Source organism: Phacochoerus africanus, chromosome 6 (genome assembly GCF_016906955.1).
Source record: "Phacochoerus africanus isolate WHEZ1 chromosome 6, ROS_Pafr_v1, whole genome shotgun sequence".
Lineage (NCBI taxonomy): Eukaryota > Metazoa > Chordata > Mammalia > Artiodactyla > Suidae > Phacochoerus > Phacochoerus africanus.
In genome coordinates, this window is record NC_062549.1 from 33,568,494 (window position 1) to 33,587,202 (window position 18,709).

Genomic DNA, 18,709 nt, shown 5'->3' on the forward strand with positions numbered 1-18,709 from the left:
TTATGGCTCAGCAGAAACGAATCTGACTAGTACCCATGAGGACGCAGGTTCAATCCCTCATCTCGCTCAGTGGATTAAGGATCTGGCATTGCTGTGAGCTGCAGTATAGGTCACAGACATGGCTCGAATCCTGTGTTGCTGTGGCTGTGGTGTAGGCCGGCAGCTACAGCTCCAATTCGACCCCTAGCCTGGGAACCTCCATATACCATAGATGCGGCCCTAAAAAGACAAAAAAATAATAGTAATAGCAGAGAGAAAAAAAACGGTTCACATGTCAATTAGAGGAATGATTGCACAAATAATGGGATATCTCTGAGAGGCAAAATCATCATGTCACTGTTTAAATCTTATTTTTGGAAGTTTTTGGCAATTTTTTTTGAATCTTTAGGAAATCTTATTTGACAGTATACCAATTTTATAAAAATATAATCTAGGTTATAAATTTGGCATTCTCTTTTTTTCCATTTCCCTGTAGGAAACAGAAGACACATTCAAAATAGGATAGTTCTGGGGCTTAAAAGGGCTGTTTACAAAGATGTGAGCATATATCCAGACAAAACTACAATTCAGAGAGATTAATGCACCCTTAGGTTTGTTGCCGCACTATTCACAGTAGCCAAGACATGGAAACAACCTAAATGTCTATTGACAGGTGAATAGATTAAGAAGATATGGTTTATATTTATTGTACAACTACAGGTGTGATAAATTCATTGAGTAATAAAAAAAGTTTTTAAAAATTAAAAAAAGAAGATATGGTACATATATATAATGGAATGCTACTCAGCCATAAAAAAGAATGAAATAATGCCTTTCACAGCAATGTGGATGCAACTAGAGAGTCTCATACTAAGTGAAGTTAGAAAGAGAAAGACAAGTACCATATATGACATCACATATGTAAAATCTAAAATATGGTACAGATAAACCTATCTACAAAATAGACTCAGACATAGAGAACACACTTGTAGTTGCCAGGGAGAGGGAGTGGGATGGACTGGGAGTTTGGAGTTAGTAGATGCAAACTATTACACTTTGAAAGGATAAGCAATGAGGTCCTACTTTATAGCACAGAGAACTACATCCAGTCTCTTGGAATAGACTATGATGGAAGATAATGTAAGGGAATGTATATATATGTGTGTGTGTGTGTGTGTGTGTGTATGACTGTGTCACTTTGCTGTACAGAAGAAATTGGCACAACATGTAAATCAACTATACTTTAATAAACACATAAAGATGTGAAGCAGATTACAGGAAAACCACAAGGAATAATGTAGTATTCTGAGGCTAGAAACAGTTTGGACTGTTGTCATCTGAAGGGCCAAAGGACAAGGGGAAAGTCTTTGAAAGAGAGCCACCTTGAGAGGAGCTGTGACCTTGAGAGGATTGCAGCCTGCCCAAGGCAACCCCTGGAAGATAAATAGCTGCCTCTGCTCTCTTCCATCCCTCTGATCTGCCAGGGCTCCCCACTAGCCCAACTCAACTAGAAGCTAGGAGGCAAGATCAGGCTTCTGGGGCAGAACATAGTAGAGGGGGTGGACACTGGATTTGGGAAGGAAATAAGATATTCAGGATACGTTAATTAAAAACACATATATTGAGAGTCTACAAGGTACAATGCTATATGATAGGAGTAGAAATAATTGCAGTCCAAAGAAGTAGTAGTTTTTGCCCTCAAAGAGCATCTTCCTACTGGGAAACCAGGATAATTGAACAACAACAAAAAACCCTTAGGAGTTCCCGTTATGGTGAAGCTGAAACGAATCCAGCTAGTATCCATGAGGATGTGGGTTCGATCCCTGGCCTTGCTCAGTGGGATTGGGGTTCTGGCATTTCCTTGAGCTGTGGTGTAGGCCACAGAAGCAGCTTAGATCCCGTGTTGCTGTGGCTGTGGTATAGGCTGGTACTTGCAGCTCCATTTCAGCCCCTAGCTCGGTAACTTCCATATGCCATGAGTGCAGCCCTAAAAAGCAAAAACAAAAACAAACAAGCAAAAAACCTTAATAATTGCAATGAAGAGTGTCTTATTTAAAAAAGAGAGAGAAAAAAAGGAGTGTTTAATTATGGTAAAGAAAGTATGGGAGAATTCCCATTGTGGCTCATTGGGTTAAGAACCCAACTAGTATCCATGAGGCTGTGGGTTCCATCCCTGGCCTTGCTCACTGAGTTAAGGATCTGGTGTCACCACAAGCAGCAGTGTAGATTACAGATGTGGCTTTGATCTGGCATTGCTGTGGTGTAGGACAGGGCTACAGCTCCGATTCCACCCCCCACCCCCCCCAGCCTGGGAACTTCATATGCCGCAAGTGCGGCCCTAAAAGAAAAAGTATGGTATGTCATGGGAGCAGAGAAACTTGACCTGATCTAGAGGCTAAGAAAGGATCCCCAAAGGAAATAATTGTTAAACTGAGACATGAAAGATGACTCAGAAGTCTCTGTGTGAAGGGATAGGTGAGAAGAGAATGTTCATGGCTGACAGAATTATCTGTGCCAAAGTTTTAAGAGCAGAGATTGTATGAGAACTGAAAGTTATCAATCATTCTAGCAATTTTCATCAAATATTTTGAAGTGTAGACCTCAGAGGTGAGCCAGGAGCTCTGCAGTAGTTTCCTAAGGCAGCATCCTTGAATACAGGGAGAGACTAGAGAGGAGACTGGGACTTGCAGCAGAAGAGAATGCTGGAGAGTCTTAATGAACTCTGTTCAGAAATATGTTCTTTATCGTTTGAGATGTAGAATAGTTTTAGGTAGGTTAGTGATTTGTTGAAATATTGTTAGAGCAAGATTCCTCAACCTACAGTGCAATTAATAGGGGCGGGGCAGCAGAACTTGAGATAAGACTAATTTAAATTCTGTTGCTAGTGAGAAATGGTGTCCTGAATTAGGCTGATGGCAGTGCAAATTGAGAGACATGGAAAGGTCCAGGAGAGACTTGTGACATAGAATCAACAAGATTTCTTAACTGATAAGAGGTTGTAAAGAGAGGAGTATTGGTGGATGGTCCCAGATTTTTGACTTGACCGTCTGTGTAGATGGTAGTGTTGTTTATTGAGCCAACAGAACAGCAGAATAAGAGCAGCTTCAAAAGGAATGGGGAAAACTAGAATTTTGGATATATTCAGGAATTCCCGCTGTGGCACAGTGGGTTAAGAATCCAACTGCAGTGGCTCAGGTTGTTGTGGAGGCAAGGTTCGATCCCCAGCTTGGCACAGTGGGTTAAAGGATCTGGCGTTGCTACAGCTGCAGCTTGGATTCTACTCTTGGCCTGGCAACTTTCGTATGGGTGTGGCCATTAAAAATATTTTTTTTTTTTTACATTTTTTGGATATATTCAAACTCTAACTTTTGTTCCTTGCATTTGTCTATGTAGATCTGAAGCCAGCAAAAAGGTCTGGTCTAAAGATAATGAATTGACACTTGATTCATAGAAAAAAAAGAAAGGGAGGAAATAAATATACCACAGTAAGAGTAGTAATCTCAGAGTGGTGGTATTGTGGGTGATTTTTATTTTATTTATTCCTTTCTCTATTTTGTATAATTTTTGCAGCATATGTTTTCCTTTTTTAAAAAGTCATTTTTAATGATTGTGTGCTGGTTTAATAATTATTACATGGAAGAGATTTTTAAATTAGTGTATTTTAGTTGCAAATATAAAGCATCTGAAAATATTCTTGGGTGAAGGTTAGCAGAAATAAAAATTTAATTTTTTCCCCTAGGACTGCTCTGTGGATTCAAAAAGATATACTATTTATGTCAAAGAGTGGTCTGCCTATGTTTCCCTGTTAGAGTTTTATAATATCTGGTCTTACATTTAGGTCTTCAATCCATTTTCATTTTATTTTTATGTATGTGTTAGAGAGTGTTCTAATTTCATTATTTTACATGTAGCTGTCCCGTTTTCCCAACACCACTTATTGCAGAGACTGTCTTTTCTCTATTGTGTATTCTTGCCTCCTTTCTCTTGGATTAATTGACCATAACTGAGTGTGTGTGTGTGTGTGTGTGTGTGTGTGTGTGTGTGTGTGTTCTGATAGCCTATTCTGTTCCATTTAACTATATGTAATTTTCTGTGAATGGACAGTTTATGTAGTTTGCCCATAATTTTGGGGGACTGTTTTGTCATTTTTTTATTGAGTTCTGAAAACTTTTTGTATATTAGATATATTTATACTATAAAATTTTTTCAATCTTTTGTTTGAAATCTTTCATGAAATACAAGTTAACAACACTATTATCTTTTGAGTTTCCAAAACAGATTTGAATATTCCTTATTTAAGAAACACAGAATCCACATAGTATCACTTAGTTTTTCCTTTACCTTGCCATGTTAATTTAGAACTTTTGAGAATCAGAAACGAATGAATGGAAAGGATACATTGTTATTTTCTATTCTGATTTGGGGGGGGGGGTGTTGGTGGGAATGATGGGAAGAGAATTTCCAGAAAAACTTTATTCATTCTCTGCCTTTTTTCTTGTCATTCCTCTTTTTTTTTTTTTTTTTGGCTTTTTAGGGCATCATCCGTGACATATGGAGGTTCCCAGGCTAGGGGTCTAATCGGAGCTATAGCCACCAGCCTACACCAGAACCACAGCAACTCGGGATCCGAGCCACATCTGCGACCTACACCACAGCTCACAGCAACACGGGATCCTTAACCCACTGAGTGAGGCCAGGGATCGACGAATCTACAACCTCATGTTTCCTAGTCGGATTCATTTCCACTGCTCAACTACGGGAACTCTTTTTTTTTTTTTTTTCCCACTCCTCACATCTTTATCCATGTTTTTATTGTGGGCATGCTAAGCACTTAAAACATGGATAAACTCACGAGTGTATTAACCTTAAAAGTATTAAATCATGGAAAAATATTTATTCTATCAAAAAAGTTTTTTCTTCTGAATTTACCTCCTTTATATGATGGACTGTGTGATGCCTATGTATTTAATATAATTCAGAGCTAGAACTTTGCTCTCAACTAACTCTTTGTATCCTTTATTGCAGTGAGTGATGGATTGGAACTGAGACCGAAGTATAAAGGAATTTTGCATTGCTTGACTACCATTTGGAAACTAGATGGACTACGGGGACTTTACCAAGGAGTGACTCCAAATGTGTGGGGTGCAGGTTTATCCTGGGGACTCTACTTTTTCTTGTGAGTAGATATGGGAGATTTTACAGTGGTGAATAAAAGCAATTGTTTTTAATCATTTTTTAAAAAATCAGTTGATGAAGCAATATGAGTCTTACGAGTTTTTCTGAATTGGAATGGTCAGAGTAAAACAACTTATTAGTCTCCTTTGTAAGCTGTAATCAGAGGCATTTGGTTTGGAAAAGTTTTTAGTAGGAATAAGGTAAAAGAATGAGATGGAGAGGAGTTCCCATCGTGGCTCACTGGTTAACAAATCCGACTAGGAACTATGAGGTTGTGGGTTCGATCTCTGGCCTCACTCAGTGGGTTAAGGATCTGGCGTTGCCGTGAGCTGTGGTGTAGGTCGCAGATGCGGCTCGGATCCCGAGTTGCTGTGGTTCTGGTGTAGGCTGGTAGCTACAGCTCCAATTAGACCCCTAGCCTAGGAATCTCCATACACTGTGGGAGCGGCCCTAGAAAAGACAAAAAGACAAAAAAAAAAAAGGAGATGGAGAAACACTCTTCTGGAAGCTATTTCTGTGAGATGAATTCAGAAAGATGGCTTGCCAAAATACATTTGATTCATAATGAAGTTGGAAAAGCAGATGAGGACAGATCATGGAGTCCTCATAAGAACATGTATCACAGGAGATGCTTTTGGGAAGAGAAAACCAAAGCCACTGCATGGCTGAAAGAGTCTGAGGCATATTCATACCTCCTATTAACCTGCTCCTTCATCTTTTCAGCTTTTCATTTGCTCACTCTTTAACCAGTCAGGTGTCATCACCATTTGTAATAACTGCCATTGCATGCTTATCGAAGAAGCCACAGAAAGCACCTGTGGCAGCTCCATTCAAGTTATTTAGTGTATAAGAGTGTGGAAACAAAGCATTATCACACTGCACTGGGAGCTCGTGCTGCCCTGAGCTTGCCTTGATATTCAAACTGAATCCTTGAATGAAGCAGCTTTTGTTTTAATACATGGCACTTTTAGGAAAATATCAATTCCTGATATATGTCTTTTTCTCTTTGATGTCCTGTATTTTCTTTGACCTCTCCTAATTCTATGGCAGTATCCAAACCATCTTAAACTATCTTTTGAGTGAAAGTAAAATAAAAAGCAGCCTTAGTATTGTTTAAATATTTTTTCCTATTTTCGGTTGTAAGACATACATAGATGGCTGAAACTGTATTATAAAATTTATTCTGATAATTTCAGAGTGGTTTTCTTCAAAGAGCATTTCTGAGGGCCAGCCACATAAGGTTTCTGTGTTCAAATTGTAGTGAAACGGTATGCTCGTTTTATGTGAGAATGGATTGTTAAAGTTTGGAAAGATTTATTTACTAGAGGTCTTCTTTCTGGAGAAAAAATAAGATATTGGAGGTAGAGAAAATAAACTGATTTAATAACGCCCTTACTCAGAAACATTTTGTGACTGTTTTCTGCCAAGAAAAGTGTGAATGTCAGTGTGCCTGCCGCTCAGGTGAGGTTCAGTTTGTACCGTCTTCCCATCTACCCCTGTAACTTTTGAGTTTTTTGTTGTCTGTGTGTGTGTGTGGGGGGGGGGGTTATTACTCAAATGAATTTATCACATTCATTTGAGTAATAATGATCATAACAATCCAATTTCACAGGATTTCCATCCATAACCCAAGCACATCCCCCAGCCTCCAAACTGTCTCCTTTGGAGACCATACGTTTTTCAATGTCTGTGAGTCAGCATCTGTTCTGCAAAGAAGTTCAGTCTGTCCTTTTTTCAGATTCCACATGTCAGTGAAAGCATTTGATGTTGGTGTCTCATTGTATGGCTGACTTCACTTAGTATGATAATTTCTAGATCCATCCATGTTGCTGAAAATGCTGGCATTTTGTTCTTTTTAGTGGCTGAGTAATATTCCATTGTGTATATGTACCACATCTTCTTGATCCACTCCTCTGTCAATGGACGTTTAGGTTGTTTCCATGTCCTGCCTATTGCAAATAGTGCTGCAATGAACATCAGAGTACGTGTGTCTTTGTGAGTTGTGGTTTTCTCTGAATAGATGCCCAGGAGTGACATTGCTGGATCAAATGGGAGTTCTATTTTCAGTTTTCTGAGGCATCTCCTTGCTGTTTTCCGCCATGGTTGCACCAATTTACAATCCCACCAACAGTGTACTAGGGTTCCTTTTTCCCCACACCCTCTCCAGCACTTATTGTTTGTACACTTTTTGATGATGGCCATTCTGGCTGGTGTAGGGTGGTACCTCAGAGTGGTTTTGATGTGCATTTCTCTGATAATGAGTGATGTTGAACATCTTTTCATGTCTTTTTTTGGCCATCTGTATGTCTTCTTTGGAGAACTGTCTGTTTAGATCTTCTGCCCATCCCATTTTTTGGATGGGGTTTTTGTTTTTTTGCCAAGAGCTGCAGAAGGTGTTTATAAATTTGGGAGATGAATCCCTTGTCAGTCGATTCACTTGCAAAGATTTTCTCCCATTCTGTGGGTTGTCTTTTTGTGTTGTTTAGGGTTTCCTTTGCTGTGCAGAAACTTTTAAGTTTGATTAGGTCCCATTTGTTTAGTTTTGTTTTTATTGTCAGTACTCTTAAGAGGTGGATCTGAGAAGATGTTGCTGTCGTTTATGTCAGAGTGTGTTTGGCCTATGTTTTCCTCTAATCGTTTTATAGCGTCTGGTCTTATATCTAGGTCTTTAATCCATCTCGAGTTTATTTTTGTGTATGGTGCTAGGGAGTGTTCTAATTCCATTCTTTTCCAGGGGCTGTCCAGTTTTCCCAGCACCACTCATTGAACAAGCTGTCTTTTCTCCATTGTATATTCTTTGCCTCCTCTGTCATAGATGAGTTGGCTGTAGGTGTGGGGGTTGAATTCTGGGCTTTCTATCCTGTTCCACTGATCTGTGTTTCTGTCTTTGTGCCGGTACCATATGGTTTTGATGACTGTTGCTTTGTAGTATATCCTCAAGTCCAGGAGCCTGATTCCTCCAGCTCCGTTTTTCTTTTTCAGGATGTCTTTGGCTATTCTGGGTCTTTTGTGCTTCCCAACACACTTTAAAATATTTTGTTTGAGTTCTGTGAAAAACGTCCTTGGTAATTTGATAGCACTGCACTGAATCTGTAGATTGCATTGAATCTGTATAGTCATTTTGCTCATATTAACCCTTCCAATCCAAGAGCATGGTATGTCTTTCCATCTATTGGTGTCATCTTTGATGTCTTTCATCAGTGGCTTATAGTTTTCAGAGTACAGGTCTTTTGTCTCTTTAGGTAGGTGTACGCCTAGGTATTTTATTCTTTTGGATGCGATGGTAAACGGGATCACTTCCCTGATTTCTCCTTCTGATCTTTCATTGTTAGTGTATAGAAATGGCATCGATTTCTGTGTATTAATTTTGTATCCTGTGATTTCGCCAAATTCGTGGATGAGCTCTAGCAGTTTTCTGGTGGAGACTTTAGGATTCTCTAGGTTTAGTATCATGTCATCTGCAAATAGGGATAGTTGTACTTCTTCCTCTCCAATTTGGATTCCTTTTATCTCTTTTACTTCTCCGATTGCCATGGCTAGGACTTCCAAAACCATGCTGAAGAGTAGTGGCGAGAGTGGACATCCTTGTCTTTTTCCTGATCTCAGTGGGAATTCTTTTAGCTTTTCACCATTGAGAATGAATGTCAGCTGTGGGTTTGTCATATATGGCCTTTATCATGTTGAGGTAGGTTCCCACTATGCCCACTTTCTGAAGGGTTTTTATCAGAAATGGGTGTTGGATTTGGACAAAGGCTTTTTTCTGTGTCTATTGAGAGGATCATGTGGTTTTTAGTCTTCAGCTTGTTAATGGGGTGTATCACACGGATGGATTTGTGGATACTGAAGAACACTTGCATTCCTGGGATGGGATAAATCCCACTTGATCATGAGGTGCAATCCTTTTAGTGTATTGTTGGATGTGGTTTGCTAGTATTTTGTTGAGGATTTTTGCATCGATGTTCATCAGTGAAATTGGCCTGTAGTTTTCTTTTTTCGTGGTATCGTTGTCTGGTTTTGGTATCAGGGTGATGGTGGCCTCATAGAATGAGTTTGGGGGGTATCCCTTCCTCTGCAATTTTTTGAAATAGTTTCAGAAGGATAGGTGTTAGCACGTCTCCAAATGTTTGATAGAATTTGCCTGTGAAGCCATCTGGTCCTGGACTTTTGTCTGTTGGAAGTTTTTAAATCACAGTTTTGATTTTAGTTCTTGTGATTGGTCCATTCATCTTTTCTATTTCATCTTGGTTTAGTCTTGAAAGATTGTACTTTTCTCAGAATTTGTCCATTTCTTCTAGGTTTTCCGGTTTATTGGCGCTTAGTTGCAATATAGTAGTCTTTTTTGATCCTTTGTATTTCTGTGATGGCCGTTGTTACTTCTCCTTTTTCATTTCTAATTTTATTGATTTGAGTCCTCTCTCTTGTTTTCTTGAGAAGTCTGGCTAAGGGTTTATCAATTTTGTTGATCTTTTCAAAGAACCAGCTTTTTGTTTCATTGATCTTTTCTATGGTTTTCTTTGTTTCTGTTTCATTGATTTCTGCTCTGATCTTCATGATTTCTTTCCTTCTACTAACTTTTTTGTCTTGTCTGTTCTTCTCTCTCGAGCTGCTTTAGATGTAAAGTTAGCTTGTTCATTTGAGCTTTTTCTTGTTTCCTGAGGTGGGCTTGTATTGCTATAAACTTTCCTCTTAGAATGGCTTTTGCTGCATCCCATACGTTTTGGAGTGTTGTATCTTTGTTGTCATTTGCTTCTAGGTATTTTTTAATTTCCTCTTTGATTTCTTCAGTGATCCGCTGGTTGTTTAGAAGCATGTTGTTTAGCCTCCACGTGTTTGCGTTTTTTGCAGTTTTTTTTCCTGTTGTTGCTGTCCAGTCATATAGCGTTGTGGTCGGAAAAGATGCTTGCTATGATTTCAGTTTTCTTAAAGTTACCGAGATAGGATCTGTAGCCCAGGATGTGATCAATCTTAGAGAACATTCCGTGTGCACTTGAGAAGAATGTGTATTCTGTTGCTTTTGGTTGGAATGTCCTCTGAATATTAAGTCCATCTGGTTAAATGCTTCATTCAGGGCCTGTGTTTTCGTATTGATTTTCTGTCTGGATGATCGTCCATTGCTGTAAGTGGGGTGTTAAAAGTCCCCCACTGTGATTGTGTTATTGTCGATTTGTCGTTTTAAGGTTGTTAGCAGTTGCCTTATATATTGTGGTGAACCTATGTTGGGTGTGTAGATATTTAAAATTGTTATATCTTCTTCTTGGATTGATCCTTTGATCATTACGTAATGACCTTCTTTGTCCCTTAAAATAGTCTTCATTTTAAAGTCTATTTTGTCTGTTATGAGTATTGCTACCCAGCTTTCTTTTGATCCCCGTTTGCATGAAATATTTTCTTCCATCCTCTCACTTTCAATTTGTGTGTGTCCCTAGAAGTGAAGTGGGTCTCTTGAAGACAGCTTATATATGGGTCTTGTTTTTGTATCCATTCAGCCAGTCTATGTCTTGGTTGGGGCGTTTAGTCCATTAACATTTAAGGTAATTATTGATATGTATGTTCTTCTTGCCATTTTGTTACTTGCTTTGGATTTGTTTTTGTTGCTCTTTTTTCTTCCCTTCTTCTCCTGTTCTCTCCCCTTGTGGTTTGATGACTATCTTTAGTGTTGTATTTGAGTTGATTTTTCTTTGTGTATCAGTAGATTTTTGGTTTGCAGTTATTCTGAAGTTTTGATATGAGAGTCTGTATGTATATGAGATTGTTTTAAGTTGTTGGTCTCTTAATTGCAAGTGCATCTCCAGTGTCCTGCATTTGTACCCACCTCTTCTCTTGATTTCTGGTTTTGGTGGTGTAATTGTGCATGCATGATTTCATATCTTTACTGTATATATACCTTTACTGGAGGAGAGCCTTGTCGTTTGTGGCATTTTTGTTTCCTGTTGCTGTCTTGTCTTTTCTGCCTAGAGAAATTCCTTTAGTATTTGTTGTAAGGCTGGTTCAGTGGTGCTGAGTTCTCTCAGCTTTGGCTTATCTGTGAAGGTTTTGATGTCTCCTTCAAATCTGAATGAGAGCCTTGCTGGGTAAAATAATCTTGGTTGGAGTTTTTTTCCTTTCATCACGTTAAGTATATCATGCCACTCCCTTCTGGCCCGCAGAGTTTCTGTTGAAAAATCTGCTGATAACCTGATTGGGGTTCATTTGTGTGGATGTTGGTGCGTTTAATGTTGTCCCAGAGTTCTCTGAGACTCTCTTCATTTCTTTTCAATCTTTTTCTCTTTTCTGCTCCGCATTCATAATTTCTTCTAATCTGTCCTCCACCTCGCTTATTCGTTCTTCTGCCTCCTGTATTCTGCGGTTAGCTGCTTCTAGTGAATTTTTTATTTTAGTTACTGTATTTTGCATCTCTTGTTTAAGTTTTACATCTTGTATCTCTTTGCTCAGTGTTTCCTGTAAGTTATCCACCTTTGCCTCCAGTTTATTTCCAATGTCTTGCTTCATCTTCAGCATCCACAGTCTAAAGTCTTTATCCTGGAGGCTGAGAATCTCCTCATCACTCAGCTGATTTTCTGGGGGATTTTTCTTTCTCTCTCATCTGAGTTATAGTTCTCTGTCTTTTCATTTTTGTAGGTTTTTGGTGTGGTCTCCTTTTTGCAGACAGTAGAGTTGTAGCCTCTCTTACTTCTGGTGTCTGCCCCCCTTGTGGCTGAAGTCGGTATGGGGGGCTTGCTGTGGGCTTCCTGATGGGAGGGGCTGATGCCTGCCCCCTGGTAGGTGGAGCTGATTCTCATTCCTCTGGGGGGTGGGGTTTTGTCTCTGGCTGGGATTAGAGGCGGCCGTGTGCCTGGGGCATCTTTAGGCAACCTGTTTACTGAAGGGTGAGGCTGTGATGCCACCTGGATCGTTGTTTGCCCTGGGGCTTCTCGGCACTGACTGGTGGGGCCAGTTTTTCCCAAAATGGCCACCTCCAGAGAAGGGCACACTGCTGAATATTCCTGAGACCTTTGCTTCCAATGACCTTCCTTCACAACAAGCCACATTCACCCCCATTTTCCCAGTATGTCCTCCAAGAACTGGAGTCAGGTTTGACCCAGATTTCTATGGAGACTTTGCTTTGCCCTGGGACCCAGTGCTGGTGAACGTCTGTGTGTGCCTTTTAAGAATGGGTTCTCCATTTCCCCCATACCCGTGGAGCTCCTGCACACAAGCCACACTGGCATTCAATGCCAAATGCTCCAGTGGCTCTTTTCTCCCAGTGCCAGATCCCCACACGTGGGAGTTTGATGCAGGGCTCAGAACTATCACTCCTGTTGGTGAGTCTCTGTGAACTTGTTAGTTTCCAGTCTGTGGGTCTTCCCACCCAGGACGTATGGGGTTGTTTATATCACGCAGTCACCCCTCCTACCTCTTGATGTGGCCTTCTCTTTGTCTTCTGGAGTAGGATATCTTTTTTAAGGTTCCTGGTCCATTTAGTTGAAGACTGCTCAGGCTTTAGTTGTGAATTTTGTTGTTTTTTGGAGAGAAGTTGTGCTCTAGTCCTTCTATTCTGCCATCTTATTCCCATCTCCACCCACCTCTGTAACTTTTGCTTCTGTTTGTGTTTCCCTATTGAAACTTCACCTGTCGCCATACTCAGTTCAGTGATGCCTCCTACTTAAAGCTTTCTGGGATCTTTTATACTGTGTTACCTTGTTAATCTCTTAGGGGGATCTGTGGTATGTTTTATGTATCAGAATTGCCAACCACAGGGGTGCCTGCAGTGTCTCAGTGAGTTAGGAACTTGACTGCAGTGGCTCTGGTTGCTGTGGAGGTGTGGGTCTGATCCCCTGTTCCTCGGCCTAGCCCAGTGAATTAAAGGATCTGGCAGTGTTGCAGCTCCAGCTTCTTTTCAATCCCTCGTCTGGGATCTTCCCTATGACCTGGATACAGCCTTTAAAAAAAGCCAACCATAGTACCTGAACATAGATGATCAGTGTATATTTGTTAGCTGCCCTTTTTTCATCTGCCCAATTGCCGCACCTCCACTATACCCTCCCCCTTCCCGTTTTCCTGTTTGAAGTTTTTATTAGTGGTTGAGCATGTGATTAAAATATTTTCCATATGTATTGCCCAGCTCATACATTTGGGGGAAAGGTGGTATAGTCTTAAACTATTTCCAGTCAATCCATTATTTGAAGAAGATCTTATTTTGTAGTTTCATTGTGTGTTGACGTCTACTTTGAGAGTATTGCACACTTTAAAACAGAATTTATGGCTTTATGACATCCATTCAAATATTTATGATCCACTTGATCATGTTTCATTTTTTTAGTTACAATGCCATCAAATCATACAAGACAGAAGGAAGAGCTGAACGGTTAGAGGCAGCAGAATACCTCATCTCAGCTGCTGAAGCTGGTAAGGTAGTGCATGAAATGGAAATAGCAACTTCTAACTTGATTTTCATTTTTGTTATTTTATTTGCCTTTTCCCCTGTGAACCCCAGAGTGTAAATATGATCATCTAACTATGCCCATCAGTTATCACATGAAATTTCCTAGAAAGCAGGTATTCTGACAGATTACTTTGTATTGATTTCAAAATTTTTATTTTTTTTTTTAATTATTTTTTTTTGTCTTTTTGCTGTTTCTTGGGCCGCTCCCGCGGCATATGGAGGTTCCCAGGCTAGGGGTCTAATCGGAGCTGTAGCCACCAGCCTACACCAGAGCCACAGCAACGCAGGATCCGAGCTGCGTCTGTGACCTACACCTCAGCTCACGGCAACGCCAGATCCTTAACCCACTGAGCAAGGGCAGGGATCGAACCCTCAACCTCATGGTTCCTAGTCGGATTTGTTAACCACTGCGCCACGACGGGAACTCCTCAAAAATTTTACTTACAACATTTAGAAAATTTATGACACTAATAATTTAAGGTGATTTGGTGTGGTGTTTCTTCCACTAAAATGATTTCAGTTTTTGAATTAAACAATTTAGTAGCTTTGTTTAATTCACTCATGTCTGTATGATATTCAGATAGAAAAACAAAATAGGAGTCTTTGTAACTCCTACTTTGATACCTTGCTGCTTTGGTTTCTTAATGTTTCCTATTTTTTTAAGGCAAGAATTATCTTATACAATTTTGAATATTTAGCTGCTAGCAGAGACCCAATTCACAATAGGACTCAATAAATATTTGTTCACTAAAGGACTCCTTGGAAACTCAGCAATGAGAAACGTAACCAGATGGTTGTGTTTTTGTTTGTTACAAAATCATCCCTTTCTGTGAGAATGTACTTTTTACATGACATGGTTATTTAATTTTTGAGGTGTAGTGGTTCAACGTTGAATGGGTTGAAGGAAGATGTTGATAACGTTGGGGTGGATATACGTGCACACATTCACAGATGATTGAGGTGCTGGATTCCTGATCCTTTTCCCCTACTCTTCAGCCCCTTTGGCTTGTACTGTGTCCGCCTCCTAAGTGTCTGATATCTCCTTATCAACGCCTGCTTCCCAGGACTTCTACTTTCTACACCAGGTCACTTTGTGTAGGAGCCAGGACATCATTGCTGTCCTCACATGTCAAAGGGAAGATTTTCATGTTTCCATCTCCTTTTTAATTTACTTCTCAATAACCACTGGGGAACTTTTTAAGACCACCAAAAACCCTAGGTCTCTGCCTCAGGGAGCATATCTCACTAGTGTAGGTACGCACTAGTGCATGAACGCATCATCCTTTATATAAATGGACTCTTCTAATTCAGATTATCAGAAATGACAAAGTACCTGTATGCTAAACACTATTATTTAAATCTGATTTCAGGAGCCATGACCCTCTGCATTACCAACCCATTATGGGTAACAAAAACTCGCCTTATGTTACAGTACGAAGGGGTTGTTACTGCCTCACAGCGTCAGTATAAAGGAATGTTTGATGCACTTGTGAAAATATATAAGTATGAAGGTGTGCGTGGATTATATAAGGTAATGAATTATTATGTATATATTTTTAGTCGCCGACAGTTGTAATTTCCTTTGGTTTCATTGTCTGAGTTCTGAATGACTCGTAGTCAGTCCTAAAAAGAAGCCAAACTTAGGCAAGAAACAATTTAATGAAAACTGAAATCTATAATTAAATCTTACTTTAAACTGTCCATCCTCATTTCTGTAAGAAGTATCATTGTGAACACTGGCGGGTGTGAGAAGGACTATCTAAAACTTTGAGGAACCGTTTCTCTTGAGTCACACATCAAGGTCATCCATTCCTTAGCCCCCTCTCTGAAAGCTGTGGTTCCTTGTGAATTTATTTAGTTTAGCCTTTTTTCCCCCTTTAATTATTTCTTTTTAGGGCTTTATTCCTGGGCTGTTTGGAACATCACACGGTGCCCTTCAATTTATGACGTATGAATTGTTGAAGTTGAAGTACAACCAGCATATCAATAGATTACCAGAAGCACAATTGGTAAGATGATTCTTGAAGAAAAAAATTTACTTTTATGGGCATTTCATAGATGGGAATGTTGTCACGTTTACTTTGGTAGTATTGTTGTGATGATGAGTACTGACTCTGCCACTCATTTATAATTCAGTATTTTATAGGCGAATCACACAAACATATTAAAAATAGAACCCCATTGCACAGAGCTTACATTAAGAGGGGAAACAGGACTTCCCTTGTGGTGCAGCAGGTTGAGGATCCAGCCTTGTCACGCTGTGGTATGGGTTTGATCCACATGGCACTTCCACAATGCCACAGGGTATGAGCCAGAAAAAAAAAAAAGAGGAGAGGCAGTATTTTTCACTAATGAATCCATTTAAATGTTTGTTTTCCTGTGTAATTTTTACTCCTGTATTTTTAAAGAAATTATGTCTAAAGAAAAACAAATGTCTGGTGTTTTCATTTTAGAACACAGTAGAATATATATCTGTTGCAGCACTATCTAAAATATTCGCTGTGGCAGCAACATACCCATACCAAGTTGTAAGAGCTCGTCTGCAGGATCAACACATGTTTTACAGTGGTGTATTGGATGTAATCACAAAGACGTGGAGGTAAGAGCATGCGGTTTATCGAATAGCTTTTAGCAGGTACCTTGTAATACTTAAACTATCTAGTTAACATTAGTTTTTTAGCCGAGATCAGTGTCTCTAGTCACAACATGGCTGATGGTCCCTTCTTACCCATTCCCCATTTACTGCATGGAGAACTGTGAGACTTGACTTCTCTATTTGTAAAGTTTGACTATCTGGGTTGACAGTGATAAAAATTTTGTAAATACTTGTTTCCAGGTATGGAAGAGATGCTTGTTCTTTAGTATGTGAAATTAAACATCCCCATATTTCTTTTTAATTCTAAAAGGCCAGAGCATAATATTTCAATGTTTAAATTCAGTTCAATTCAGTAGATATTTATGGAGAACTCAAGTCAAAAGTTTCAAGACCGTATTCCAGGCATTAAGGAAATAGTTTTATTTTTGTATATGCTGTGTTTAGCATTGTCTAGCATTTATATAAGCTATGAGATGTTTAATACCTATGGTTAATCCTCCTACATATTCATACATTTAAAGGCATTTGAAAGATGGTGATGGAGTTCCCGTTATGGCACAGTGGGTTAATGATCCAGCTTGTCTCTGTGGCAGTGCTGGTTTGCTTCATGGCCCAATGCAGTGGATTAAGGTTCCAGCATTGCTGAACCTTTGACGTAGGTAGCAGCTCTGGCTGGGATTTGATCCCTGGCCCAGGAACTTCTCTGTATTGTGGGAGTAGCTGAGGAAGAAAAAGGAAGAAAGATGGTTGTGATTAACACACCTTTCAGTTTGGTTTTGAGGTGTCCCTGCGCTCTCTTTCTCAGTCCACAAAAGGAATGTGAACCCTATAAATGGCTCATCAACTACATTACTTTAGGACGTTGAAAACACAGACTGAAATCCCAGTGAGGTTTGAATGCTGGCTCCATGCCCTGTCACTTCAGCTTCTGTATCTTCAGCCTAGTTCTGTGACAAATTAAATATATATATCATTTTCTCTCAATAGGAAAGAAGGTATCAGTGGATTTTACAAAGGAATTGCCCCCAATCTGATTAGAGTGACTCCAGCCTGCTGTATTACTTTTGTGGTATATGAAAATGTCTCTCATTTCTTACTTGGCCTTAAAGAAAAGAAAAAGTAAGCTTAAAAGAAGATAATTCCAGTCATCTGCCCGAGGTAGCAACATGCTCCTTTGTATTTGAGAAGTAAAAACTCCGAATACTGCACAGCAGCATGATCACTAGAAGTCACAGTACTGCTCCTTCTTCTGCTTTTGCTTTCCCTGTATGTATGGGACTGGGCTACCTCTGCCTAAGATGGCTTCTAGCAACACAACAGTAGAACTGACACCAAGTAGAGAGTTTCACAAACTTTCTCCATTTCATTGTCCAGGTAGAAGCTGATTTGAAGCATTTGCTAAGTGGATTAGAAGAATGTGCTGCTTTTTCTGAACTCCTTTGCCTGGATTGGCACCTCTGTGCAATAGCAAGAAAATGGCTTCTTAAAAGGTGTCATTGTGGTTTCAAGGATAAATTAAACTTTAGTGATTTCAGAATCAGGAAGAGTTTGGTGGGAATAAAATCCACTGTAAATGTACTTTAGTTTTAATTCAATCTGAGTGCACTATCTGGAGAAATGAGATATTATATGCTTCTCTTAATTTGAGAAGTATCTGACATTTGTTGTCATTCCATCAATTTTTTTTTCTAGAGGCTTGTTCATAATTTAAAATGTAACCCTGGATCTCATTACCTGTTTGGGATAGGTATTCAGTGTCTTTTATATTTATAAAATCAGAACTAGGATCCATCTCTGTCACCCCTTATTTATTAGCCTATTTGTTAAAATCACTTACTGGAGTTTCTAATAGATCACCTTATATACATAGTGGAATGATTTGGGATATGTTTTTTTGTTAACTTCGAAAATGAGAAGCTTTAATGCCTGACTTCAAATTTCCAGATATGTGGGTCCAAGTCCCAAATAAGTGGTCAATCTACATTGCTTTCTCAAAGTCAGGTTTAAGTACAAATTACCTGAAGTCCATTATTGATTTTACTTTTATGAATTACTATAAATTTCTATAAAGGCCTGTCCCAAAAGGATGCCAAAATACTACTATTTTTATATACCATGAACATCTATAAATGCTTTTTTGCACTACCATCTACTATTGTAAATAAAATATTGTGTTTTTCAAAGCCATAGTTAAATGGTTCTTTGAAAAGAGGTCTATTTTTTATATTTTAAAAATGGCTTTGTTTTAAAAATAAAGATGAAATGCTAAGGACCTGACTGTAATTGCTCTATCTCTTGTAATATGCAGAGGATTATAAATTAAATGTGATGTTATTTTTTTCCCATTTCTGGATTATACTGTAATTCACATGAAAACCTATATGGAAAAACGAGCTGCAAATAACTACAGTTCTACATTAAGAACATGTAAGAAGATTTCTACAAGCCTCACAACGGTTTTGAGAAATCACTCCACTTGCACAGCAGTTACAGTGCTCCTTCCCACCCTGTGCCATGTATGTTCAGCAAGCATTGAC

General features: G+C 39.2%; 1 protein-coding gene across 2 annotated transcripts in view; it reads left to right on the forward strand.

Annotated features, from left to right (window-relative positions):
- SLC25A32 (solute carrier family 25 member 32) overlaps positions 1–18,444 on the forward strand; it is a 29,006-nt gene extending 10,562 nt beyond the window's left edge. For both annotated transcript variants that reach the window (XM_047783477.1, XM_047783478.1), the window contains exons 2-7: positions 5,005–5,155; positions 13,454–13,539; positions 14,947–15,107; positions 15,472–15,585; positions 16,030–16,175; positions 17,160–18,444. In XM_047783477.1, the coding sequence (XP_047639433.1) occupies positions 5,005–5,155; positions 13,454–13,539; positions 14,947–15,107; positions 15,472–15,585; positions 16,030–16,175; positions 17,160–17,295 (794 nt within the window). In that variant the 3' untranslated portion in view covers positions 17,296–18,444. The remainder of the gene's footprint in view (positions 1–5,004; positions 5,156–13,453; positions 13,540–14,946; positions 15,108–15,471; positions 15,586–16,029; positions 16,176–17,159) is intronic.
- Positions 18,445–18,709: the final 265 nt, after the last annotated feature.